General features: G+C 35.3%; 1 protein-coding gene across 1 annotated transcript; it reads right to left on the reverse strand.

The window, feature by feature from the left end:
- Positions 1-4,038: 4,038 nt before the first annotated feature.
- Positions 4,039-27,496, reverse strand: LOC133199177 (3-oxoacyl-[acyl-carrier-protein] reductase FabG-like). Its single transcript, XM_061335032.1, has 9 exons — positions 27,460-27,496; positions 27,237-27,376; positions 27,065-27,157; positions 21,036-21,174; positions 20,477-20,526; positions 12,815-12,884; positions 12,664-12,700; positions 12,520-12,583; positions 4,039-4,372 (listed from the first exon to the last, which is right to left on the reverse strand). Exons 1-9 carry the CDS (start codon positions 27,494-27,496, stop codon positions 4,220-4,222), a joined length of 783 nt encoding a protein of 260 aa, XP_061191016.1. The 3' UTR covers positions 4,039-4,219.
- Between the last annotated feature and the right edge of the window lie 55 nt (positions 27,497-27,551).

A 27,551-nucleotide genomic window follows, 5' to 3' on the forward strand; every position in this document is an offset into this window, starting at 1 on the left:
GATCAACGTGATGACTTTAATTTTTCAATCGTCAACTTCCCTTACTTATGCAGCAATATACCCTTATCACCTGCATACGGGGTTTATATCTCTCAGTTGATTCGATACGCAAGAGCTTAATCTACGTATGAACAATTTCTTAAACAAGGTAAATTATAGACAAACAAGTTGATGAAACAAGAATATCAGCAGTATCTTCTTAAATCATCATTTCGTAAGTTCTATGGTCGATACAATGACCTTGTCAGCAAACACAATCTTTCATGAAGTCAATGCTGACTGACATTTTTCATACTAATTGTTAGGCCATTATTTACACACTGAATTGTCGACGGATTTTTCCATTATATTTATTGAATATATATCGACCTTAATTTTCAAGGAAATCCATTGTAATTGTAAGCCTAAATGTTAAATTATTATATTCAACGTAGCATATTGTTTTAAGCATTATTTTTTCAAATGGTTCGATGATACTGTTATCAATTCTAATATCAAATATGGAGATAACTAACATTAATCAAGCTCAAAAGTATTTATCATAATGTTAATCTTGTTGTATGTATTAACTTTTCAAAATATGTACATATCCTTTCCAATCAATTACCAGTGGTCAACTTGCTAACTAACTTCACATTAATATAACTTTTTTTTTTCTTCAGAAACTTTCAATATTTTTGTCAGATGTGAATTTACACAACACTTTTATCAAATTGCATGAAAAAAGTATCTTTTTTGAAGGTGAAATTGTCTTATTTTCTACACTGAATGATTGAAAATTAAATCATAAGGAATGAATTTAAACGCTATTCATGTTAATTATACTGGTATAACCTAGGCTGGAAAGTTTATGACATTTTTATAAACCGCTGCTCGGTTTGTAAAGCGTAAAGTGGCACAACCCAGGTTAAACAGTGTAACTTGAATAGCTATTAAAAATTCATTCCTTAAATAAAGTCGATAATTTAAGTGCATGTCTATGATGATCATGTGTGCCTCGTTCAAAATTGTGAGACTTGTGGCCTTAAGGGTTTTGTTGAAGAGGGGAAAATGCGTTTTGATTGATTGACTGATTGATAAATTCTATGTTGTGTTACGTCCTTTCGAGAATTTTTCACTCACGTAGAGACGGCATCATATACCGATGAAGGGTTTCAAATTTAGACCCTTACTCGGCACTCAGGGCCAGTGAGCAGTGAGGGTTCTTTAACGTGCCAACGCCTACCGTGACATGGGGCCTCGGTTTTTAAGGTCTCATCCGAAAGAACAGAAACTTTCATTTCAGAATGCCGAGCACTTGGCGTGGGAAGAGCTGCTACTTATTTTTTATCAACTTAGTCGCGGCTGGGGTTTAAACATACGACCTTTCGATCACGGAGCGAGCGCTCGACGAAGTGCTCTTTCATTAAATAGTGCAAGTGCATTATTTCTTTGAAATTTTTCTATGCCCCTGTATATAAAGCAAACAAACGAAACAAATAGTTGAATAAGCAAGGATGCCTTTTCCAAAATTGTGAATTTCATAGCCCCTGGGTCTGGGGATCTGGTGTTAGGACGGGGCTCTATTAATTTTATAATGGCAGTGCATTCTCTAAAAATCTTCTATGCTTCTAGGTATTAAGCAGATAAAATAAGTTAGTATGGTTATGATGATAATGAGTGCTTCCTCCAAAATTGGGAATTTGTGACCCCAGGGTCAGGGATTCGGATTGGAGGGAATTATTCTGTTGAATATAATATAGTGAACTGCATTATTTTTTTGAATTTTTTCTCTGCTACTGGGTATTTTGCAGATAGTAGGGGTGATCAAAACGTTCGCGAACTAATTGAATTGTTTCCATAAAAGAAATAAAATTAGGTTTCAGTGTTCATTATTTTTTAAACTAGTCCTCTACAATTTTAACGCACATCTGCAACCGTTCTGCCCATGAGCGAATCACGTGATCCTAGTGGTCACGTGACATGCTCCACAGTGTTCTGTTCACAGAAGCCTTAAAATTTTTCCGAGTCTTGTATTTCTTACCATGAAAGTTATTTTTTATAACAAGAACAGTCCATTTGTCAAAAATGGCCAAATCTCGGCAATAGGATGGGTGGATAAGGATATCCTTTCCCAGAGTGAGCATGGTGACCCTCAAAACCCGAGTCTTCTGTCTTGGGAGCGTCGTTTATGCTATGTGGATAGAGCATGGGCGCCTTCTCTTTATCATATCTGATATATTTAAAGTCTAAAGTAAACGATAGTTTAGGGATATAATAATTATATAATTGTTAAGATATTCAACTATTTTTCTAACTGTAACTTGGCGATCTTTCATAACAAATTGCTCAACTAAGGACACATCTCTTCCCCAGCTTCCTTTAACTGGGCAACAGAACAAACATCATTTTTAATCATCTCCCTTCCTTCACCAAACAATCAATCCAATTAACAATTGAACTTCTGGCAAGTCTTTTGTCTTAATAAATCTTGTACAAATTATTATATGTTACTGCAAAGAAATTTCCAAGATATACGAAAAACTCTACAGCCGTTCGTTGCTCGAGTGCGACTGATCAACCATTTTTTGTCACAAGTCATCTATATATAGACGTCATTTTCACACTGTGACGTCATAAACACGGACCAAAACATCACATGACATTTCTATCTATAGAACATTTGTACGACTAAATGTGTGCCAAATTTCGTTCTGATCTGGATTGTGGTTTCGTAAATATAGAGATAGTTCGCAAACTTTTTGATCACCCCTCGTAAACTAAGTGCATAGTAATGACAAGCGAGAGTGTTTCTTTCAAAATTGTAAATTGTATGGCCTCTTTATCTAGTGACCTTGAAATGCACAATTTTGGAAGAGAACCCTTGTTTATCATCACTATGCACTTAGTTGTTTTGTTTAATACCAAGAAGCAGACGATTTTCAAATAATGAACTTTGACTATATAATGACAGACCCCCCCCCCCTCCCCCTTTAAACCCATTACCCTGTGGAAATAAACAAAATTTTGAAAGAAGCTCTTTAGGGATTCAGGTGGATGGGGGTCTGAAAAATGCATTATTTCCTTGAAAATCTTATTCTCTTCTCCTGAGAATTTAGCAGCAAGGGTGCTTCTTTCAAAAATGTGAATTTCGTGGCTCCTTTGTCAGGGAATCTGGTGTAAAGGGGGGGGGGGGGGCTTTTTTTAGTGTATAATTAAATGCATTATATATTTGAAAATGTTCTTCTCTGTTTCTGGGCATCTTGAAAACAAACAGTATATAAAAATGTAATAAGCAAGCATATTTTTAACAGATTTTTGAAATTCTGCACCACTTGGTCAATCTAATAATTTTGTATTATACTGAAAGAAGTTATTCACCTTAATTATCCACCTATGATAATTAATCACCTAAAATAAAGCAATTGAAGTCAGTTGAATAACAGAATTATACAAGATACAAGGATGTTTTTATAATATCTAATAAAGGTAGTTTCATATTTATTAATGGTCAAGTAGACTTTTAGATAATAGATATATAAAAATGGGACAAAAATAACATCTTTGTACATTAAATGTTCTTCGAAGACTAAGAGAGACCAATTTGAGTAGGAATGAGATTGGTTTATTAAAGAGCTCAAGAACTATTGTTTCATTTAGCCCGCTTGGGCATAGTAACAAATGGGGCAAGTAAAGACATAAGCAGTAATTAGATCAACATTTAGTTTTGTGACTGGGCATTAAATTAATTTTTTTGCTTATCCCTGGTTATCCTATTTCTTTTCCTTTTGGGCAACACAGCTTCATTCATCAGCTTATTTTATATTCGAACTATGGATCCTTTATAGTGTTACACTATACTCAGGTGAACGTTAAGACCCGAAGGCCTCTTCTTTAAAGTAAGTAATCTCTTCTTGTATAGAGAGGGTATTTAGAGGCATTGCCTGTTACCCAATTTATTCATTATTTTGAATATTGTTTAAATCGTAATCTCTTCTTAGAGCACAATGTGTAGGAGTTTCCAAAATGCAGAATAGTAAGTATTAGAAATCAAAAGAGTAAAACAAATTAACATTTAATGTGCATACCAGTATATATCTCAGCTGAATTAATCATGATTGTATATACGAATTTCAATGGCGCAAATTCAGTGCTATAAAGAGAATAGTCTGTGTATTTTGTATCATAAGTAGAAATCAATGTGAAGCATTCATAGCATAATATTGTGAAAGCAATGTAACTAATATCGAATAAAACGTCCGCCATCAATAATAATGTCCTGTCCAGTTATATATGATGATTTGTCAGATGCCAAGAATGAGACAGCATTGGCAACATCTTCCGGTTCACCATTCCGTCCAGAAGGATTTGCTTTTTCAGCTGTTGCCATAAACTGAAACAGAATTAAATCTTAACATTCAGATTTTAAATCTCTCTCTCTCTCTCTGAGCTGGAGGGGTCTTAATTTTCGAGTTTTATCTATATTTTTATATCTGTTATGTCTGGCAGCTTGCTTTGAACCAATTGCAAAAACGTGTTTTCATACATTTTCCAAATATGATTAGAGATTTAGATCCTCATTAAGTTTAAAAAATTGTCCAATCACAGAAGACACCGTTTAGAGGTTTTTAAGTGGAGGTAAAATTTGGCATTTTGCTTACTCCAAGGTATGCCAATAATTTTGACGGAATTTATTTTAGTGGACACACGATTTTATGACTGTAAAAGTACACTAAGATGAATATTTGATATTCTTTGCAAACAAAACGAGTGATAAGAATTGTAGCGTTACCCTTTTTCTACCATCATGATCAATCTCCGACATCACAATAGATAAACGTCACAGATTTGGATTCTTATGCCCCCGCCAAACAATGGTCGGGGGTATATAGTGTTACCCTGTTCCGTCATACTGTAATTCCTTCAATCCGTCATCACTGACTTTCCGTTCATTATCTTAGCAACATTTGCACACATTCACCTCAAATTCAATGAAATATGTGGAGATAACGAATAGTATTCGAGCTCAAAAGTCCATTAAACATTACAAAATAGGAGCAGAGCAAACACGGGCCTCTAAGACATAAGAGGTGGGATCAGGTGCCATGGAGGAGAGAGCATCCCCTGCCCACCGGTCACACCCGCCGTGTGCTCCTTGTCATGACCGGGAAATAACGGAAATAAGTGTGTAAATAATGGCCTAACAATTTGTATGAAAAAGTCAGTCAACATTTGACTTATGATAGATTGTACTTGTTGACTAGGTTATTGTATCGACCATAAAACTTTATATGGATACGACATAGGAATACGCAGGTCAACTTCGAATTTGGTTATGGTCCGATGATTTCTGACAGTGTTATCCCTCTTGAACTTATAAAAGGAAATTTTCAGTTTCCGCTCTCTAAGTTTTGTATGGATGTATGTATAAGGTTAAAATTGCATGTGCAGGTATTTTACAGGAAAGTACATGTCAAGTTTGAGTTTGGTTGTGGTCCGCTGATTTTTGACAGAGTAATCCCTCTTAAACTTAAAAAAAGAAGAAATTTTCAGTTTTCGCTAACTTCTGTAGGGATGTTTGTATAAAAGTGAAATTGCATATGCAGGTATTTTACCAGAAAATACAGAACAAGTTTGAATTTGGTCGTGGTCCGATGATTTTTGACAGAATTATTCCTATTGAACTTAGAGAAAAGAAGAAATAAGAAATTTTCAGTTTCTGCTCTTTTACTTTTGTAGGGATGTATGTATAAGATTGGAATTGCATGTGCAGGTATTTTACCAGAAAATACAGGTCAAATTTGAATTTAGTCATGGTTCGAAGATTTTTCACAGAGTTGCCTCTCTTGAACTTAGAAAAAAATCATTTGTGCAATCAAATTTAAAACTAAATATGGCATTTGAAATTGTGGCTGTCTGCGGGGGCATTCGTGGCGTTAGACACATCTAGTGGGGGGTAACACATTTACAAGAATCAATTCTTTTATCATCACAAATATTATGGATTTAAATACACTAGACAAAATTGCTAACGCACCACCTAAATAAATTAACATTTTTCTTTTCAAAACTTGTTTATGATGTTTTTAATATATAATTATGCTACTTTATTAAAAAATGAGACATTTAAATGCTTTAACTGATAAAAAAACAACAATGTTTACTGAAGCGTAACCACTTCAAAGAAAAAATTAAAATCCTACCCAAAATTTTTTGGTGGAGTAAATTTCTAATTTTTTCTTTGTGGTTGTATTCTTTATGCTTGTACTAATTAAAAACTCAGAAAAAAAGTTACACCGTATGTGTAGCGTTCACTCTTGCTACACATACGGATTAAACCCGATCGACTTAACACTCTCGTCATTGAAGACATTCATTTATTGAACCGGAACTAAGACAAGGGTGATAACTCAACATAAAATTAAACATACAGAAATAGAGTAATCTTTCTTACATGAAACACTTACAAGTACAAACACTACATCCCTTCCTTTCTCGCTCAAAAACAACTATAATTCTCAATTAATACTATCTTCTACAATTCACACTTAAGTGATACTACTTTATATCAACAGAAATCATAGTTTACTGTCCAAAGAAAAATGACAAGCATATATTGTAGAACATACAATGTACACTCAGTTAATAGTACATCATTTAGCATACATGATCCAGTTCACATACAGTCTAAGACTAATACATGGAAAATCCTTCAAACCTTGATGGAAGTTTCTTATTTCTTACAGGTCTGTGACTGACATTCAGATCATTATTTTCAATACTTGCATCATTAGAAAAAGTAACAGGTGCAGAACTACAATCACTCTCTGGTTTACAATCAGCATTTGTATCAAGTTTCATTTCGCAGTTATCATCAACAATTTCATCACCAACAACAGGTTGTGGTTCATTATATTGTAACTCATTTGATCTACAAGTACTTTCTCTCTCATTAAATTTCTTTAAATGAGTAATGTTTCGTTTGTATTGTACTCCCTGATCTGATTCTACAATCGCACTGTTACCCTTCATTTGAACAACTTTAAAAGGTGAGGTGTTGAATGGAGTGGACAATTTATTTTCACGGTCTTGTTTCACAAGAACTTGGTCACCGGCACGAATATCGGTCTCTGTTGCCCTACGATGTTTATCTGAATACATTTTACCCTTTTCCTTTCTTTCCGCATCACGGTCGCGTAATTCAAGATCATCAACATTATAGTTGAAAAGCTCAGGCAACTTTGTGCGAAGTTTACGACCAAAAAGTAACTGAGACGGACAAACACCAGTTGTCGAATGTGGTGTATTTCGATACATAACAAGAAATTTGTCAAGTTCAGATTTCCAATCTCGGCCTTCAGCAAAAGCAATTCGAACACGTTTCATAATTGACCTATTTTGCCGCTCTACCTCGCCATTTGCCTGCGGCCATAAAGGAGTTGTCCTGTGATGAACTATGCCATTGTCTAACATGAAATCCTTAAAATGTTCACTTACAAACTGAGGACCATTGTCAGTGTGGATTGAAAATGGCAATCCATGAGTTAAACAAAACTTCGAGATTAAACTTGTTATGTTCTCTGACGAAATATTTTTCGTGACCGCGACCTCAAAATATCTACTGTAATAGTCTACAAGCACAAATATATACTCTTTACTTGGCAACGGACCTAAAAGATCTGCGGCAAGATATTGCCATGGCGCGGAAGGCAATTCCGTGCGCTTCATCGGTTCGGGTTTACTGGGTTGACCCACTAACTGACAACCGTAACAACTCTTGCAAAATTTTTCAACACTCTTATCCAACCCTGGCCACCATACTTTACTTCTTAACAGCGATTTCATTGCAACAATGCCAGGATGGCCTTCATGCGCAAGCTCCAGAACCTGATCACGCAACTGCAAGGGTATAACAATTCGTGTACCGCGCAATACTAACTTTCCAATCGAGCACAATTCAGCACGCACTGGTAAATATTGCTTATACTCCATACGATGCCATTGTTGTGTAACAAGACACTGTCTTACAGAACACAGTTCTGGATCACTCTCTGATGCTCTCTCAATCTCGCGCGTTGTCATCGCCATCGGTGTAGCTTTAGCTACAAACCTAACATAAACATCTTCTAAATCTAGCGACTTTTGAGCAGGGTCATTCTTAACAAGACGCGAAAGCGTGTCTGCGATATTCCTTGGACCAGGAATATACCGAACTTTGAATATGTATGGTTGCATTTGCAGCACCCATCGTTCTATTCTAGCACAGACTTTTGACTTGGGAGAGTATATACATTCAAGCGGCTTGTGGTCAGTGAGTAGCTCGAACTCTGTACCGTACAGATAAACATGAAACCTTTCACACGCCCATACTAAAGCTAGGGCCTCTTTCTCCGTCTGTGAGTAACGGCGCTCAGTATCACTCAAGCTGCGGCTTGCGTATGAAAGAACACGATGTTCTCCACTTTGCTCTTGCACAAGCACCGCCCCGAGTCCTACAGGACTAGCATCAGCTATGACTTTTGTCGGCGCAGATTTGTCATAATAACCCAATGTTTTGGCATCTGCAAGTCGACGCTTTAACTCTACAAATGAATCTTGTTCTGATTTTCCCCATCTAAAAATTGAATTTTTGCGTGTCAACTCCCGTAGCGGAGCTGCTACCGTTGCTAGATCTGGAATAAATCTAGAACTATAATTTACAAGCCCTAAAAAACTGCGCACTTCACTAGAGGTTTTCGGTTCGCGCGCTTCGACAACAGCTTTGACTTTGGCATCCGACGGACCTATGCCACGACCAGACAACACATGACCCATAAATACAACTTCTGACATGTTCAATTCACATTTGTCCCTGTTAAGGGTAAACCCCTTTTCATACAACACTTTAACAACATTTTCAAGACATCTATCATGTTTTGCTTGACTACTTGCATGTACAATATCATCCATAATATTATGCACCCCCTCACAACCCTGCAATACTTGTTGCATGACCTTTTGATACATTTCTGGGGCACAACTAATGCCAAACATAAGACGTTTGTACCTAAATAAACCCTTATGTGTTACAAAAGTAGTAATTTCTCGAGATTCAGGTTTTAACTCAATCTGATGATATGCCCAAGTAACATCAAGTTTGCTAAACACAGTACTACCATTCATTTCATGCAAAATTTCATCAATTGTCGGAATAGGGTGACGAACTCGTTGCACTGCAGTATTGGCCTGGCGCATGTCCACACAGAGTCTGATGTCATCACCTGAATGTTTGGGTACACAAACAACTGGAGATACCCATGAACACGGCTCGTCCACACGTTCAATGATGTCCAAATCGAGCAATTCATCCAACTTCTTGTCGAGTTTGTCACGCAAACTATAGGGTATACGTCTCATAGGTTGTATTACTGGCTCAACACCTGGGTCGATTGGTATTTCAAGTTGAAAAGATTTCAGCTTTCCTACACCTTTGAAGCAGTTAGGGTATTTCTCAAAGACAGTTCTGTTGTCTGTATTGACAGCTTCACTAATGCTGCTAACAATCTGTAAAACACCCAACTGCACAGCTGTATCTCGACCAAGCAAGGCTTGTCCTTTCCCCTCAATAACCACGAATTCAACATCTGGAATGACAGTTTGGTTGTATTTCACAGCTGCAGTGAATATTCCAGCCACTTTCAGAGGTTGTTGACTTCCATAAGCGAAAAGCTGTTTTTCAACTTTGGAAGACACACAGTTGATGTGGTTTTCTTTCAGATAGTTCCATAATGACATTCCCATTATATCACAACTTGCTCCCGAGTCGATGATCATGCTGAGGTCAACATCCCCAATGTTCACAACAAGGCTGTCACTTAGCACAGAATTTTGGTGGACACGAAATGCGTATACTTTGCTGTCATCACTCTGGCCTGACTGCTCCGTAATGTGACGAATATTCCCTGGTTTCCCCTTTGCTCCACGGTCTTTGGTTTTACACATTTTCTCAGAATGTCCAACCTGCTTACACTTATGACATTTCTTTCCCCTAGCAGGGCATTTAGGGTCATTCCGCAGGTGTCCTTCATAACCACAACTAAAGGATTTACCGTTTGTCTTTTTCACAAAATGTTTCTTGTTTTGCACACTAACCTTGTTTACTACACCAGTTACGGCCCCTTGCGTGCGACCCTCAATTGATGTGGCTTGTCTCTCAGAGTCTTCCATAGCTCTCGCAATTTCTCGGACTTGAGTTAGTGTAAGGTTCCTACCTTTCTCTAGTAATTTACGGCGTAAATTATGACGAACACACTTGTCAATGATTTGGTCACGTATCCTCTCATCAATCGCATCACGGTTCCCGAATTCACACGTTTCTGCTCTCTGGCGTAAACGGGTAATGTACTGTTCAATAGTTTCATGCTCTAATTGAGCCATGCTTCTAAACACAGACCTCTCGTAAGGAACATTTGCTTGCGGTTTAAAGTAATTGTCCAAGGCGTTCACCGCTTTCGCATATTCATCCTCTCCTTCTCCTTCCGGTAACGTAAAGAATATATATTGTACGTCCATTCCTGCTGTATGGATAAGCAACGCTTTAGCTTGATCTGCCTCCTTTACTCCTTTGCCTTTAGCATAAAGTTCGAATGCCCGACGCCATCTTTTCCATTTTGATGCAATGCCGGTCACATCTGCAACATCGAAATTCGGGATTCCCTGCACATCTGGTACCAAAACACTAGCCATCGTAAATTACTGGATGTTAAATATCCTCGTCGCCAATTTTAATGTAGCGTTCACTCTTGCTACACATACGGATTAAACCCGATCGACTTAACACTCTCGTCATTGAAGACATTCATTTATTGAACCGGAACTAAGACAAGGGTGATAACTCAACATAAAATTAAACATACAGAAATAGAGTAATCTTTCTTACATGAAACACTTACAAGTACAAACACTACAGTATGCGGCGTTCGACTCTAAAAGAGCGTGTTCAGGCAGCCAGAATGGTGTCTGCAGGGGGTTCCTTTGAGGAAATTTGTGAAAAATTAAAAGAATTAAATGATTATGAATATCTCTGATGAAAAATTGTTGAAAATGAATTAACGATCATAAAAATGTTTACAATAGATATCGACGGCATTAAGTGAGCACCACACAATAATTTCAATATTGTTCCACAAAATTGGGGCAACCGGAAGTTGGGTGGATTTGGTAGGGACACCAAGGCACTGATGACTACTAAGCTATATGGTAGTCAATCAGGGTATATCATTTGATTTTTAAGTGGGAGACTGCTCCCGTCGCAACGTCACGAACCGCCATCCGAAATCACCAACTTCATATCTTGGCAAAAACGGTGCGCAGTGCACGTCGGGAAATTGGTTTTCGGACAAGAAGGTCCTTTAAGGGTCTTGACATGACACCAAGACATTTGTCAATCCAACTATTTTGGAAAAGATGACATATTTATATACTAGTACCAATCAGGAAAATGATCAATTCACAAATAAGAATAATAAGTGGTGCGTTAGCAATTTTGTCTAGTGTATGATACATCTTAATTGTTATGATATTATTTGATATTTCAAAAAATTATACATTCATGTCAATTACATTAAATGGAATTTGATTCGTCGAGAAACATTTACCCTCTGAATGATGAAGCCACGCCCACCAGCTCAATAGAACTTACCAACAGTCAACAATACTTGAAGACAGGTGATATTCTAATACTGACTGCTCGGAATCTATGCGTGCGCAAACAATCTTTCATTTCTATGAAACTTTCGTATAATATATATTGCATATAGTTGAGGGTAACATTTGAAAATTTTCACCGCAAGAAAACTACTGTAAACCTCTATCATAATGTACATATATCCATACTAAACATTGTAAAACCTCCTCTATTTCTGAGGGTTTTGTCTTCTCAAATGGAGTTGCAGTGTCACTTTAATTACGATTTCTTGTCCGAATTTTGCGGCCAATCTCTTTCTTACTTTCGCTTCTAAACAAACTAAAATAACTTGTTTCTGTCATTTTAATATAACAAGAACCCGGAAACATTTCTATTTGTACCAGACATTTGTGACATACGTTTTTGTTGGAGTGATTTCATGCTCAGAAAATTTCATAACATCCGTGTGTGTCCCCCATGTCAACATAGTGGCCATTTTTCAAATCAGATTTCAAACCGAGTATTTACAACATAATTGGAGGAAAAGTAATTAACTAAACCATATTAAGATTTAAAAAAAAAATTCTATTCCTGAATTTCTCAGTAGTAAATACTAAATTTGTAAGACTTAAAATGAAATTTATTGTTTTTTAATTGCTATACTGGAGTATTTCACTGTCTTACACCGGGCAATAAATACATGTAAATGTATTTCATCTAATAGGGTTTATCTGCCTAATTCTTCTATAAATGCCGGCCAATCTATGACATATAGTTGGTTTAATCTATTTCCAAAGTTTCATTTATTTATGACACCGGGTTCCTACAAAAAAAACCCTCCTCTACGGAACGTTGGAACAACCCTGTTGACTCACCTTATTCTGTAATTCTTCGTCTGTTATAGCATGTCTCGAGATCTTACTTCTTGTTATTCCTGGTCTAAAAATAAAAACTAAAGATTGTATTAAAATATATATAAATGAATTCAAATAGAGCTTTATTATATAAATTATTTGTACCTTACGCTATTGGCCCGAATTCCAAATGGTGCTAATTCTGAAAAAGCATTTAAATACGTTATTCATTACACATCTACAGAACAAACTAGTAGCTGAACACTGCCTCAATTTTTTATGACGATGAGGGTTTTATAAAGTTCAATATTAATACCAATAGCTAAATTTCTGGTGAATGCATCCATTGCTGCTTTTGACATACCGTAGGAACAACATCCAGATATCTACCATAAAATATAAAATGAACATGACCCATGGGCCACATTGCTCACCTGAGCACTTTGGCTGGATAAAAGCAGAAATTAGTTCATTATTGAAAAGTTAAAATATAAAACTGGCCCCCAGCGGATTCTTTCGCGATTTGAAAGAATCTTGAATCTTCACTAACTGAGGATGCTTCCATGTATTTGTATTTCGTTGACTAATCAATGCTTTAGAAGATTTTTAAAGATTTAGTCTGATCTCCTGTTGTGACCCCTCCCTAGCCCTGGGGGTGTCATAATTTGAAATAAAACTTGAATTTACACATGCTGAAGATGCTTTCATAAAAATAAGACTAATTATGACCTTGCTTTTCCTCAGGAGAAGATTTTGAAAAAGATTCATTGATTTTCCAATGTAAAAAGTTGATCCACTGTTATGACACTTGCCCTACCCCCGGGGATCACGATTTACACTACCTGAGGATACTTATGACGTTGCGCACGGTGTTGGTACACATTGACGTTACGTCAAAATAACGTTACTAAAGTCATAACGTTGTTACAACGTTTTAAACGTTAATTTAAAATTTTAGTTGTTTAATGTGAATTCTATTTATTAATTTTTTTTAAATCTAAATAAAATAACAGAGCACAAACTTTTCAATTTTTGAATCTTCGTTGAAAATATTAAGATGTACACTAAAACTCTTATAATCTTATAAATATTTAATAAATTGTCAGATTTTTATTATGAAATAGTCACGGGCATACATATCCCCATTCATATTCTTGATTCCTCTTTCTATTTCTTTTTTCTCACTTTGTACGCTCTTGCTTGCAAAGAGAAAACACATCAAATAGCTTTCTCTTTCAACCGTTTCTCCTTCATTTTTTTTTTCCATTAGATCATTTCAAGTTTTCTATTTCTATCAAGCCCCGCATGCGCCTTGGTTTCTGACAACCAAGATCAGAGAAAAGCACAGAAAATCGGTTAATGCGCGGTTCCAGGAAATTTTGCGAGGGGGGGGGGGGTCCAACCAATTAAAAAAATATGACACTCGAAGTTTTTGACAAGCAAAAAAAATATATAACTGAAAATCCCAGGGGGGAGGGGGGTCCGGAACCCCCTTCCCGACCTCCCCCGCCTGCCTTTTTTATTGAAACCTTTTGAATTCTGTCATTTTCTTTCTATATTTTTCTAATATGTTAAATCAGGTAATGTACCTAGCATTTACAACCTTGATTTTGCGAAGGAATATATTTTTCTACGTTAGAGAAAATATGTCTTTCTACGAGAAAAATGGAATTATGAAATCAAAACATTTGAATGATGTAATTTTTATGACAACCGCTGTACAAAGTAGGATTTCCCCCATAACCAGCCCTCCACCCCACCCCGGAATCTATACTCAGGAATCTTACACTAGAGCTAATTTTCCTCTCTTTCTCTCCCAGAGTAGGTTTCCCCCCGTTTTATCAATGCTTAAATCATATCGACATTGCTAAAGTTTATATGAAAGTCAACTGGTTTTTTAATAGAAATATGAGTGTTTTCGCTCAAAAAATTTTCAAAGACTTATATGGCCGATATTGGTTTCAGTCTTTAGAGAAAGCTTATCGATATCCGTTCCGGTCCCTGACTTTAGGCCACATGCGTGTAGTTTCTTGTTTCTCATGTATCGTTTTAGTTCTAGTCAACTGTCTTCATATGACCCTACATCGGTATTTACAGAAACATCCTTTATACGAGGGTCCTTACTTGATGCCTGGGTAATGGCAACGGGACATAAAACCTTAACTGACCTTACCACATTCTTTTCTAATTTGTAACCCCCCCCCCCCTGCTTTTTTGACAATTTTCCCTGAGGAATGAACTGCATCTACTCTGCATAGCGCAGAATCTCTTTCAATGGCACAACAGTACTATTACCCAGAGATGTTCTTGAAAGACAAACACAGCAATATTTGCTCGGCATGATTTTTTTTTTTCGTGACACCTGCAGTATAGTGTGACACAAAGTGAATGATTCGTGTCCTCGAACAAAGTGTGCTTACAGGTATAGTTCCGGTTGATTGCGTTTAGTTAAAGAGAATTTATGATCTGCAATTCCATAAATGTCTTTTATATCAACAGCAAACATATACATTTAAGGAAGAAAGTAGAAGTAAAATGAAAAAGCCTGTATGAAAAATTAAATTCGTGTTTATACAGGTGAAAAATTTGAAAAAATAAAAGTATGCCAACAGGTGGATTCGAACCAGGACGCTAAAATTGTCCATGGTGAGAGTCTACGGTCTGTGTCTCTGAGCTATACTAACTATGAGATCATACATCTGACATAAATATAATCAAGTATAATAGAAATAGGTTTTCGCACTTTTTGTAGGTTTTTTTTACGAATTTCGACCCTAGGGCAGGGGTGTCCCTAAAAAAACTTGTTTTAAATCATTCTTCAGATCAAAATGTATCAAAATTTCATAATTTAAATTAGGGGTAGGCCTGCCCTGAAGGACTTCTATTCCAAAATTTACGCAAAAATTAGTGCTTTAACGGATAAAATACTGTCTTGACCAACTTTGTAGGTTAATTTCAAAGTTGCAAATAATAAAAATTAGGTTCAAAATGCAAATTTGAAAAATTTAGACAAATATACGATAGAAAACAACTAAAGAACATTGATTTCTAAATGTGACTTTTTCAGGAAATTGTTCTCTCCTATAGGTCAAATCTTTTGTTATAACGAAAACATCCTTTAGTATGAAATTTTAGTAGTTAAAAAATACAATACAAGAAGCACTGCTCTTGCAAGCCGTAGGATAGGTATGACCCCTCGACCACAGAGGTGTAATACTGGATAGCTATTTTAAACCCCAGAAACTTGGCGAGACACTTAATCAATATTATGCACATGTAGTTTTATGAAATATAACTGGAGAAAAAAAATCCATTAAGAATAAAATTCCTCGTTTTTTTTTAATTAAATGTTGACACAACTAGACTTTTTTTAATTACAATTTTTGTGAAGTTTCATTAAGATTGTCTACTGCGAGAGCACCTGTGAAAAAATTACAGAAAGTACATTTGTAAACATATGTCGCCCCCTCCCCCTCATATATAAGTACTGACATGATATTTTATAGCAGAAGGGGTAAATTGGCTCTCGAGGGAATCGCACTTTATAACTGTTACACAATGTAGGGATTTCCCCGGAAAATTGAATGTGGTGTGGGATTTCTGATGAAAGGGAAATTATACTCAAGAGCCAGTTTTCCGAAAAAGACTTTAGAGGGGAAAGGCCGGTATAAAGTTCTTGTTTTAATTTTGGGCTTTTGTACTGATATGTTTTTTGAATCGGTAGATAGGTTCTAGAATTATAGGAGGTCGCTAAACGGAAAAAAAAAATTAAATGGCCTTATACTGAATTAAACGTTTCTTGTTTTTTTTTCTTCAGTCCAAGTAGTTAAGCTCTCTTTATAAATCGGGGGGGGGGGGGGGGTACTGACATGCAAAAAAGAAGGGATGGGGATGTTTCAATATTAAAAACCCTACTAAATTGAAAAAAAAAACTAGCCAGAAAAAATAAAATTCAGAAACCCTTTTACTTTTTCGTGGAGGGGGGGGGGGAGGGGCTCTCATTCTCATTTAGCAAAGAGAGAGAGAGAGAACAATAACGTGATATGTTTAGATATTGCTGCAGCAAAATAAAAGGGGATATCGGCCTTTGAATGAAAATTTTCAGAATATTTAAAACAAAAGATCGTTCTAAAATAATTGGAGTAGGACATTTTACCCTACTTGGTACTCCGGACCTGCAGAAAATTGGGGGGAAAAAAAGAGCACGGCGATACAATTTGACGCTCCCGACGTCATTCGTATATATGTAGTGTGTAAAATGACGTTTTTCGTACCTGTGACAAAATGGCTACATCTTTATTAATGCTTGCGTTTATTTCATGTAGATGACAACCGTAAAAATTATGTTATTATCTAATAGAGTATGAAATGTTCTTTCAAGATACAGTAATGATTGGTATATATATGACATTAATTTATGTATTTTTGATATGTAACCGAGACATATTAATTAATAGTACAGCGACTCGTACGTGTATAACAAAATGGCTACACTTAACAAAGCCTTACTAATATTAACGTATCAGCAGTTATATAACATGTATCAACATAACTAATTTTAGAAACATATGTACTTAAAGATTATTCATCAAAATTTATCTTTGTTTGGCATTTATGTCTCGTACACATCGCCATGCGGGCAAATGTCAACTTTAGGAAACGATTTTTTCCTGTTGGACATATTACTTACGCACTGTAGATACAGCCCAAACTCGTGAAACTGAGAAAATGATGCTAAAAATTCAACAGTATCACAAAGAATGCATACATATTATTGTATTTCCTAAATTTTATTTAATTTAGAGGATTGGAAGTGGATCTTTTTGTATCTTGTAGTTGCGCGAACAATAATTTATGTAACGTTGGACACGGGAATTTCGCCGTAATAACCAATAATGAATAAAGCCATATCATAGCTAAGATATTTTTATATTATTAAAAAGAGAATTTTTAGAATAATTTATTACCTTGGATAAAATAATTAATTTCATTTTTAATTTCTAGTAACTTTATCATCTTGAAAACGCCAGTTTCTTTACGAATCTAAAGAGTCAGATTTTATAGTACCAACACCGTGCGCAACGTCTTATATATTAGTAAGACTTATTGTGACTTTGCTGTTTTTGGAAAAAAGTATTATTTTTATCACCCATTGTGGCCCTATTCTAGCCCCGGGGGTCGTGAATCTACACTACCCGAGGATGCTTCCATATATATTAATATTATAGGACCTATTCGTATGATCTTACAAAATCGTGATTTTATCAAAAATATTATCTACAACCTTGTTTATTAAAATACTGAACATTACAAATGGTGTTGCAAGCATATTTTCAGCGACGTTAAGTTTGTTTGCTTGTTGTTTAACGTCCCTCTCGAGAATTTTTCACTCATATGCCGGTTGAGAGCTGCAAATTTTGACCTGCGCTCGGCACTTAGGGCCATTAAGCAGTGAGGGATCTTTTTCGTGCCAGCATCTTCTGCGACATGGGACCTCGGTTTATACGGTCTCAACCGAAGGACCGGTCTCCACGTCCCACAGTGGGATTCGAACCCGCGAGGTAAGGATCAAATCCTTACTCCGCGACTCTAGAGCGATATGCATATTTCAATCGGATTTCGGCGCCTTACTACTAGCTGACGACATATGCGACAATTCAGTGATAGAGAGATAGGAATATGCACACTATTAACGGAGTTATCAACGACAAATGCAATATAAAAATACAAAAAATGCAAAAAAAAAAAAAATATTTGCCTGCTTTTCAATTACTATAGAAATTTGAAGTAGTTTTAATTTTAAGTATCATCATTGAATAAAAGATGAAAACATGAATATACATGAGTGTACATAGTGGCTTTATGTCGGCAAGAAAATAAAAAAAAGTTATGCTTATGCACGAACACAGTTGCAAAATTACTGCGGGGCTTCTTGAATTTTAATTGTAGTCTATGATTATAAGAGAAAAGGTAATTGATATATATCACGGTCGACCACCATCTCTTCTACGAGTATTAAACATTCTAATTATCCCCCGGCGCCCTTCTGAAATCGAATATAATTCAGTCGCTTATTTACAATTTATGTTAATTAAAAGTAAAGTTTTGTAATAGATAGGTTTTAAATTTACTCTTATTAAATTTATTTTTATTTTACCAAATCTACTGCTATTTGAAACATAAATCTGCTTTTTCTGTTGTTAGTTAAACATTTGGATATGTTTTTGTATTCGGTAATGTTTTGTGATAGGATAATTATTTTTCGAGACCTCCATTCCTTGCAAAATATGTGCAAATATAATTGCATAAATTGATATTTCATTACAAATGAACAATATCAAAGATTCTACAATGTTGAATTTGTGAATAATAAAGGTTTGATCACAGATCACTTTGTTTTCTCCGTCTTCGCTGCGTACCCCTTGCTATCGTCGCTGTTATTTTACCGTGTTTCCAGATTTTAAGGTTTTGCAGATTGTCTACTGATAAATTTCAAACATACTTATAAGGTTCAGTATCCAACCTCATATTGATAAAATCAATGATTTGGTCGTTTATAACTCAGAACACTTAGTTTACATCGTGTATATTTTTTTGTAAAATAAACGTAAACAACTGATCAGCCATTGCCGCCTATGACGTATCACGGTCACGTGATCGCTAGCTAATTAACTCGGATTTTTAATTCAGGGATTTTTATTTGAGTCAAATGATGTTTAATAAACGCGGTATATTCGCATTAAAAACACAAATCTGAAAAACTGTGATCGTAAGGATCGTAATGCGCATTTAATTTCAAGTAATTAAGAAACATGCGATAAGTCTTAAATTAATATGATATATTTAGACATTGAGATGATCAATCATGGCCTTGCTGTTCTTGAGAAAGAATTATTTTTATAGGATTTTCCAAATATATTCCCATGTAAAACATCAGTTGCCTATTTTAGCCCTATTTTATCCTACTCCTGGGGGTCATAATTTGAACAAACTGGAAACTACACCATTTAAGGATGCTTCCATATTAATACTTCATTGCTTTGCTTTTCTATCAGAAGGTGTAATGATTTGAACAAACTTAAACCTACACAACCTGAGGATGCTTACATATAAATATGATCAATCATGGCTATGTTTTTTCTCGAGAAGAAGATTTTTTTGAAGATATTTTCCCTATATATTCCTGTGTAAAAATTTTATCGCCTATAGTGGCCCCACTCTACCCTCAGGGTCCATGATTTGAATAAACTTAAAACTACACCACCTGAGGATATTTTCGTATTCATTACCAATCATGGGCTTGCTTTTCTAGAGGAGAAGATTGTTTTTAAAGATTTTCCAAATATATTTGCATGTAAAACTTTGATCGCCTATTGTGACCTCACCCTTGCCCTTTTTCATCATTTGATCAAACGTGCATTAACACTATGTAATGAAGCTTTCACATAAGTTTTATCTTTTCTATCTTAGTGGTTCATGAGAAGGTTTCTAAAGAGTTTCCCCATGTAAAACCATGCTCGCTCCTTATGGCCCCGCTCTAGCCGTTTGTCATGTTTTGAAAAAAAAATGATATGAGCTTTCACCCACGTTTCAACTTTTTCGGGCCAGTGGTTCTTGTGAAGAAGGTTTTTTTTTTAATAAAAAAAAAAAAAAAGATTCCACCAAATTTTCACAAATTCTGTATTATCTCCCCTTGAAAGAGGGCTTTCCTTCATTTAAACAAACAAATCCCCTTTACCCAAGGATGTTTGTGCCTACTTTGGTTAACTTTGGCCCAGTGGTTCCTGAGAGGAAGTCATAAATGTAAAAGTTTGCAGACAACAGACAGCACACGACAAACGATAGACGCCGGGCACCCCTCGATCAGAAAAGATCACGTGAGCCTTCGGCCTAGGTGAGCTAAAAATTTTACATATATCAAGAAAAACTTTGTATTAGATTATCAATTTTTCTGTATTTTAGGGAATAAAAACCATACTTCCGTGAAGACAGTGGTTGAAAATACACTTGAATTGTTGATGATGCAGCCTAAAAAAAAAACAGTTTGAAATTTAACTGAAAAAATCACACACAACTCCATTAGAGAAAAGATCAATTTATCTATGGTGATTTATATTTTGATTAAATCATTATTGGTCAACAATTTCTAATTATAAGAGTTCTAGATGATCGGTCTTGAGTTCGGGCTGGGTGATTCCAGACGTAGATGTGTAAGAACACCTTTCAATAAACTTAAAATAAACTGAGACTGGTAGAGACTTGCATATGGGTAAAACCAACAACAACTCTAGCATACTGGTTTCGGCTTGAACCGAACAGACTCTCGAAGTTCTTGATCTGAGGAGATAGGTCTGATTGACCTTGTTTGTTCGGTATGTGCACAGCCCTATCTTGATTGGGAATACATAAAAGACTCCATCATGTTTTTGCTTGTAAAGAATTCTTAGTTAAATGCCTTCCGATTCAATTGTTTACTTTGTTGTGCCAAAAACTAACAACGACAACTAAGATTCCTCGTCAAATACTCTCACACTTACCTTTCGTAGACTTTAAATGCGGTATAGCCAGCTGGGTAAGGAAGTATGCCGACTTTATGTTGACGTTCATAATTTCATCAAAGTTTTCTTCTGTTTCCATTGATATTTCCATGGGCTTTGCCATTCCCGCATTATTTACCTTTAAATAAAATAAATGCAGTAGTAGACATGCTTATGAAGCTATCTTGGGACTAAGATATAGCTTAGGACTAACTTACGACACATCTTATTCTTTAAAGAGGCTTACAAAGCAATCCTATCTAAGGAAACTTCCTAATCCTTGTTCAAACTTTAAGACGACGACAAGCTTATTCTACGACATACCTCATATGATTCCAGAAGCGCTGGTCCCAACATAACAACATGGGAATTTGGAATTAGGGAGATTTACGAGGATGTACTCCGATGCGTATTCTTGTTATATAGGAATCATTCCCCCCATTAACCCTTCCCCTTTGCTAATTTATTAGTTACAACCTGACACTTCCTTTGGTGATTTTATTTTAATTTGTTGCAACGGACAGAGGAAGATAATCATTTTAAATTTGTTTTCATCTTAATTGTATTGAAAGACTTAAGTTTAAGTTTATGAAATATTTGGCACCAACACATGTCGGTAGTTTCCGACGTTTCTGATAATATCTTTGGGAATATCAAAGGAAAGGTTCATAAGCTTGCCTACAGGAGCGGGGTACACTGTCCCTCTCCTTCTGGGAGAGAGAGAGAGAGAGAGAGAGAGAGAGAGAGAGAGAGAGAGAGAGAGAGAGAGAGAGCTGGTGATCATCTGAGGACAAGCGACAAGAAATGATTTTCTGAAATATATCCAATTTCCTATTCTCCTCGGTCTCTATTTATGGATGATGAATATTATTACATTTTCAACAGTGAAATACTGTGATTTATTACATTTTCAACAGTGAAATACTTTGCTTTTTTTATTGAATAAAAGTGATATTCTCTCACAGTGTGAAAGGATACCAAAATGATATTCTCTCACAGTGTGATAGGATATCAAAGTAAATAAAAAATAATTTCTGGCCTGTAATAAGATAGAGATAGTAACTAAACCATCTTGATAGAACTAAAACTGCATTTCTTCCCAAATATGTTGCTAAAATCCATGCTATGTAATGTTTTCAATCACACAACTGCTAAGCTATGACGTCTCAACCGCTCAACTATGACGTCAAGCTATGACACTGTGTTAAGAAAAGACAGAGGCAAAGGGAAAATCGAAGAAAATGTAATAAACAGAAAATTCAATGTAGTTGGATATGGAATTTATTTCACTCGTGAGACAGGATTTTTTTTAAAATATTTTCACTCGTGCCTCGCACTGGTGAAAATATATATATATAAAAAATCCTGTCCATATCCAACTACAAAACATTGAATATCCTCTATTTATTTATTGAATAAAAGTGATACTTTCTCACAGTGTAAAAGGATACTTAAGTGATATTCTTTCACAGTGGATATCAAAATAAATTAAAAAAAAATAGTTTTTGGCCAGTAATCATATAGAATAGAGATAGTAACTAAACCATCTTGATGACGTCTCAACTGATAAACTATGACTTCAAAGCCTATGACACTGTATTATAAAATCAGAAGCAAAGAAAAATCAAAGAAAAAAAATAACCAGAAAATTCAAAGTTTTGTACTTGGATATAGAATTTATTTCACTTGTGAGACAGGATTTTTATATATATATATATATATATATATATATATATATATATATATATATATATATATATATATATATATATATATATTCACTGCATTGCAAATATAAAAAAAATCTTGTACCACTCCTGAAATAAATTCCATATTCAAGTATAAAATATTGAATATCCGAGCTATTGAAAATGTTATAGGGTTAATTTTATTGTTTATTAAAAGAGAATACGCCGCAATATGGTGGTGCTTCATTCTCTATAATTTTTTTTTGAAAATTACATATCCAGTAATAGTTTCGCATTTTGTTGTTTACTTCTGGTCAGATTGTAGGCATCTCAGTTACACTACAGTGTAATACATGTAATTGGATGAGAATGGGCTAAACTACTAACAATTGTAATGGAAATTATTGCAATAACGCAATATACTAGTAGATTAAATAAGTGAATCATTTCAATAATTACTAGTGTACATGTATGTGTTGAAAATGCAAATACGAACAACCTGTAATATTTGTTTGACAAAAAGAAAACAAGAGGCCTATTGTCCACAACACTCACCTAAGTCAATAGGACCTTGCTGTTCTTCATCAGCAGATTTGTTCTATTATTTATTCCTAAGTAAAACTTTGATCACCCATGCTGGCCCCACCCTACCACCAGGGCTCATGATTTGAACAAATTTGAAACTACAATACTTTAGGAATGACTCTAATTCTTGGCCAAATTATTCGAGGATAACCTGGTTTGGGTCAGTTTACGCTTTATAATCCGCGAAGCGGATTATAAAACAGCGTAAACTGACCCAAACCAGGTTATCCTCGAATAATTTGGCCAAGAATTAGAGTCATTCCTTATAATTTAATTCTAAAATCATTAAACAACTGTGGGTGTAAAATTTCGTTGCTTTTTATTAGTTCAAATTTGCCGCTCAATAATACAACCCTAGTAACGGAAGTGATGGGAAGCGAGGGGAGGTAAAGCAGCCATATTTTTTGTTTACATGTGGTAAGATCCGAGTTACTGTTTGAAGTTAAAGGTACATTTATTAAATCTGGAATTTTCCATGAATCCCGAGGACTGGAAATGAGAGGATTGCATGGATACAGACGATTCAGCTGGTTGTCAGGGGGGTGTGTCCCCATACCAAACCAGGTTATACAGAAATAATTTGTGTTCCTTTTTGGATATTAACCAATCAGAGGCTAGAATACAAACAAAATTAAATTATTTAAGAATGCCTCCATATCGATATGACTAGTCATGGTTTTGCTGTTCTTGAGAAGATTTTTAAAGATTGTTTCACAGATAATCCTATGTAAAACATTATTACCCCAGGGGGTTATGACTGGGAAAATGTTGAGTCTTCAATACCTGAGAATGCTTTCATATGAATAATCAAGGCACTGCTGTTCTTGAGAAGATTTTTATACTGTATATTCCTCTGTAAAAGTTCGATTCCCATTTTGACTCCATTCCTACCCCTGGGGGTCATGACTTGAAAAACCTTGATTCTACACTACCTAAGGATGCTTTCATATGAATATGACTAATCATGGCTTCACTGTTCTTGAGAAGAAGATTTGTAAAGGTTTTCCCTATCTATTCCTATTTAAAACTTTGATCCCCCATAGCAGCCCATTCCTCCGCTGGAGGGTTCATGATTTGAACAAAATTAAATCTACATTACCTGAGGATGCTATCATATCAATATGGCTAATAATGGTTTTGCTGTTCTTGAGAAGATTATTAAAGATTTTTTCACATATATTCCTATGTAAAACGTAGACCCCCATTGTGGCCCCAACGTATCCCTAGGTTTATGATTTTGAAACAGTTTAAATTTACCCCACCTGAGGATGCTTCCATATCAATAAGACTAATTATGGCTTTGCTGTTCTTAAGAAAAAGATTTTTGAATTATATATATTCTTCTGTAAAAGTTAATCCCCATGTGGCCCCATCCTACCCTGGAGATCATGACATGAACAATCTTGAATCTGAGGATTTTTTCCATATCAATATAAATAACTTATCATGGCTTGGCTGTTCTTGAGAAGAGACTTTTAAAGATTTTTCCCCATATCTTAAATCCTATGTAAATATTTGATCCCCCTTGTTTCCCTTTCGAATTCCAAGGAGTCATGATCTGAACAAAGAACTTCGAACGATAGTATTGTTCTGCCGCCTACTTCCAAGTCAATTTTCAAAAGTTAACATATTTTGAATATTCCTATAGATATTTATATGGATTTTCACAAAACATAACTTATTTGGAAAAAAACAAAGAGAGATAACTATAAGTTTGGTGAAACTTCCGATTTTCACTATGGAAAGCAACGAAAAACGGAAAGTATTTTTTTAAACATACCCCCGTGAAACAACAATTCCTTTTTACGAATTTTTTAGAATTGTTATTTAATAATTTATACAAAAGCTTTTGTTGTTTCACGGGAGGAACATATGTTTAAAGACAAAAACCAAAAAAAAAAAAAAAAACAAACAAACAACAAACAAACAAACAAAAAAACAAACAAACAAAAAACAAAAAAAAAAACAAAAACAAAAAACCCCTGCAAAAATGCTCATTTTTTTCACCAATTTCAAAGAGGTTTACAACTAAAATATTGTATTTCATCAATCATATTTGTTTTATTTAATATGTGTTATGCATAAGAAAAGATTTAAGGAACAATCATCCATATCCAAGAATATTTTAAAATTTTGTTATGCTTTAAAGCCCGATTTCAATGAAAAACACCCCCCTCCTTTGTAAAAAGAGTTGGAATTAAGAGTAATTAAATATTTAACACTGGTTTTAAAATTATCAATCAGTTACGATTGAATTCGTCTTTACATTCAACAAAGATTGTATGGCCAAAATGCCATTTGTATTGAATTAAGTGGGTGTAAAATGTAGGCTGGAATCGAGAGTTAGCGTGCGTACTTCTTTGAATCTATACATTACCTGAGGATGCTTCCACATTAAAATGACTCATCATAGCTGTGTAGCCATATCATAGTGTTTTAGAAGAAGACTTGTTAAGATTTTTGCTATATACTCCTATGAAAAAACTTTGATTACCCATCGTGGCCCCACTCTACCCCCAGGGGTAATGATTTTCAACAAAATTGAATCTACACTACGTGAGGATGATTCCATATCAATATGACTTATTATGGCATTGCTGTTCTTGAGAAGAAGATCTTTTAATTTTTTTTTCTATATATTCCTATGTAAAACTTTTATCCCCTGTTGTGACCCCACCCAACCCCTAGGGTTCTACACTATATAAGAAGGTTTCACATAACTGTTTGGGGCCAGTGGTTCTTGAAAGGAAGATTTTTTAAAAAGTGCCACAGATTTCATACTAATTTTTGATTTACTCCCCTTGACAGAGGGTGTGGCCCTTCATTTGAAAAAAAAAATCCCTTCACCCAAATATATTTTTGGTTGAAATTGGTCAGGTGGTTCTGGAGAAGAAGTCGAAAATATGAAATGTTTACAGATGGACGGCGGACAAAATGTGAACAGAAAAGTTCACTTGGGCTTTCAGCTCAGATGAGCTAAGAAAACGTTGATATGTTCATAGAGGATTGTTAAATTAATAATTTAATTTACTTTAAATACACTTAAAAAGCTGTTTCAATAAATATTTTGACACTTTCAGGCCAAAAATACCACGTTTAAAAAAGCACCACACCTATATACATAAACTCTACAAGGGATACAAGCTGCTATCTTGGTAAAAATACCCCCATCCACTTCGACACCTGTTTCTATACTCTAACCTTTAAATGAAGTATATGGAGATAACGAACAGTATTCAAGCTCAAAAGTCCATTAATAAAAAATAGAAGCAGATCAAACACGGACCTCCAAACATCAGAGATGGGATCAGGTGCCATGGAGGAGTGAGCATCCTCTGCCGACCGCTCACACCCGCCCTGTGCTCCTTGTCGTGATTGGGAATTAAATTTAAATTTATTTCCTTGTCATAGCAGGATTCGCTACAGCGATAATTCTCCTAAACGCTGATGTTCTTGTCGGTCTTCACACGCGTTTAATTAACAGAAAACGGGGAAAATTTCTTCGATTTGAAGGTTCATCTCTCCAAACCCGTATTTAAAGTAGATTCAAAATTTTGTTAATTTATTTACATTTAATAATCTGGAAGACAAGCCCATATGGTTATGTTGTCATTTTAGAGGTAAGATGTCTTGAAGAAAGTGTGAGCTGGGGAAAAGCAAAATGATTTTTAGAGATATCACAATTCAATTAAGTATATTTAATTTGAAACTACAATACCTCAATACCTCACAAAAACTTATGTAAAAGATAATTACCAGAACATCAAGCTTTCCAAACTGTTTTATTGTCTGATCCACTAATGACCTTCTATAATCTCTTGATGTAATGTCACCCACAGAAAACAGTATCTGTGGATAAAAGAGAATGGCTTACTTCTTTAAAAAAAATCATAATTTAAGTTATAAAATTATTCAGTTAATGGCTTACTTTCTCCGGTGATAAACCCTCCTTCAGACATTTTTCCTTTACAGTCTCTAACTTGACCTCATTTCTTCCCGTCAATGTCAAACTTGCTCCGTACTTTGCAAGAAGGACGGCAATGCCCTCCCCAATACCCGAGCTGGCACCTGTAGGGCATAATCATTGAATTTTCTCGCCATGTTTGTCTGCTATTTTGACATATATTTTTAATAATTTTAGTTTGTCTTACCGGTGATTAGAAACACCTTTCCTTTGTGGTCGTCCATCCTACAGATCAACACCGTGACATCCACTGCTCTGGATAAAACGTGAATATACTAG

This window comes from Saccostrea echinata, unplaced genomic scaffold (genome assembly GCF_033153115.1).
Source record: "Saccostrea echinata isolate AGI-Se365-2 ecotype Australia unplaced genomic scaffold, CSIRO_AGI_Sech_v1 ptg000033l, whole genome shotgun sequence".
Lineage (NCBI taxonomy): Eukaryota > Metazoa > Mollusca > Bivalvia > Ostreida > Ostreidae > Saccostrea > Saccostrea echinata.

Coding starts and splice junctions, on each gene's coding strand:
- LOC133199177 (XM_061335032.1), bottom strand. CDS start 27,496: ATGGACGACCACAAAGGAAAGGTGTTTCTAATCACCG. Junction 12,701..12,814: donor CACCAGAAATTTAGCTATTG/GTATTAATATTG, acceptor ATGCTTTTTCAG/AATTAGCACCATTTGGAATT. Junction 4,373..12,519: donor ACGAAGAATTACAGAATAAG/GTGAGTCAACAG, acceptor ATTCTGTTTCAG/TTTATGGCAACAGCTGAAAA.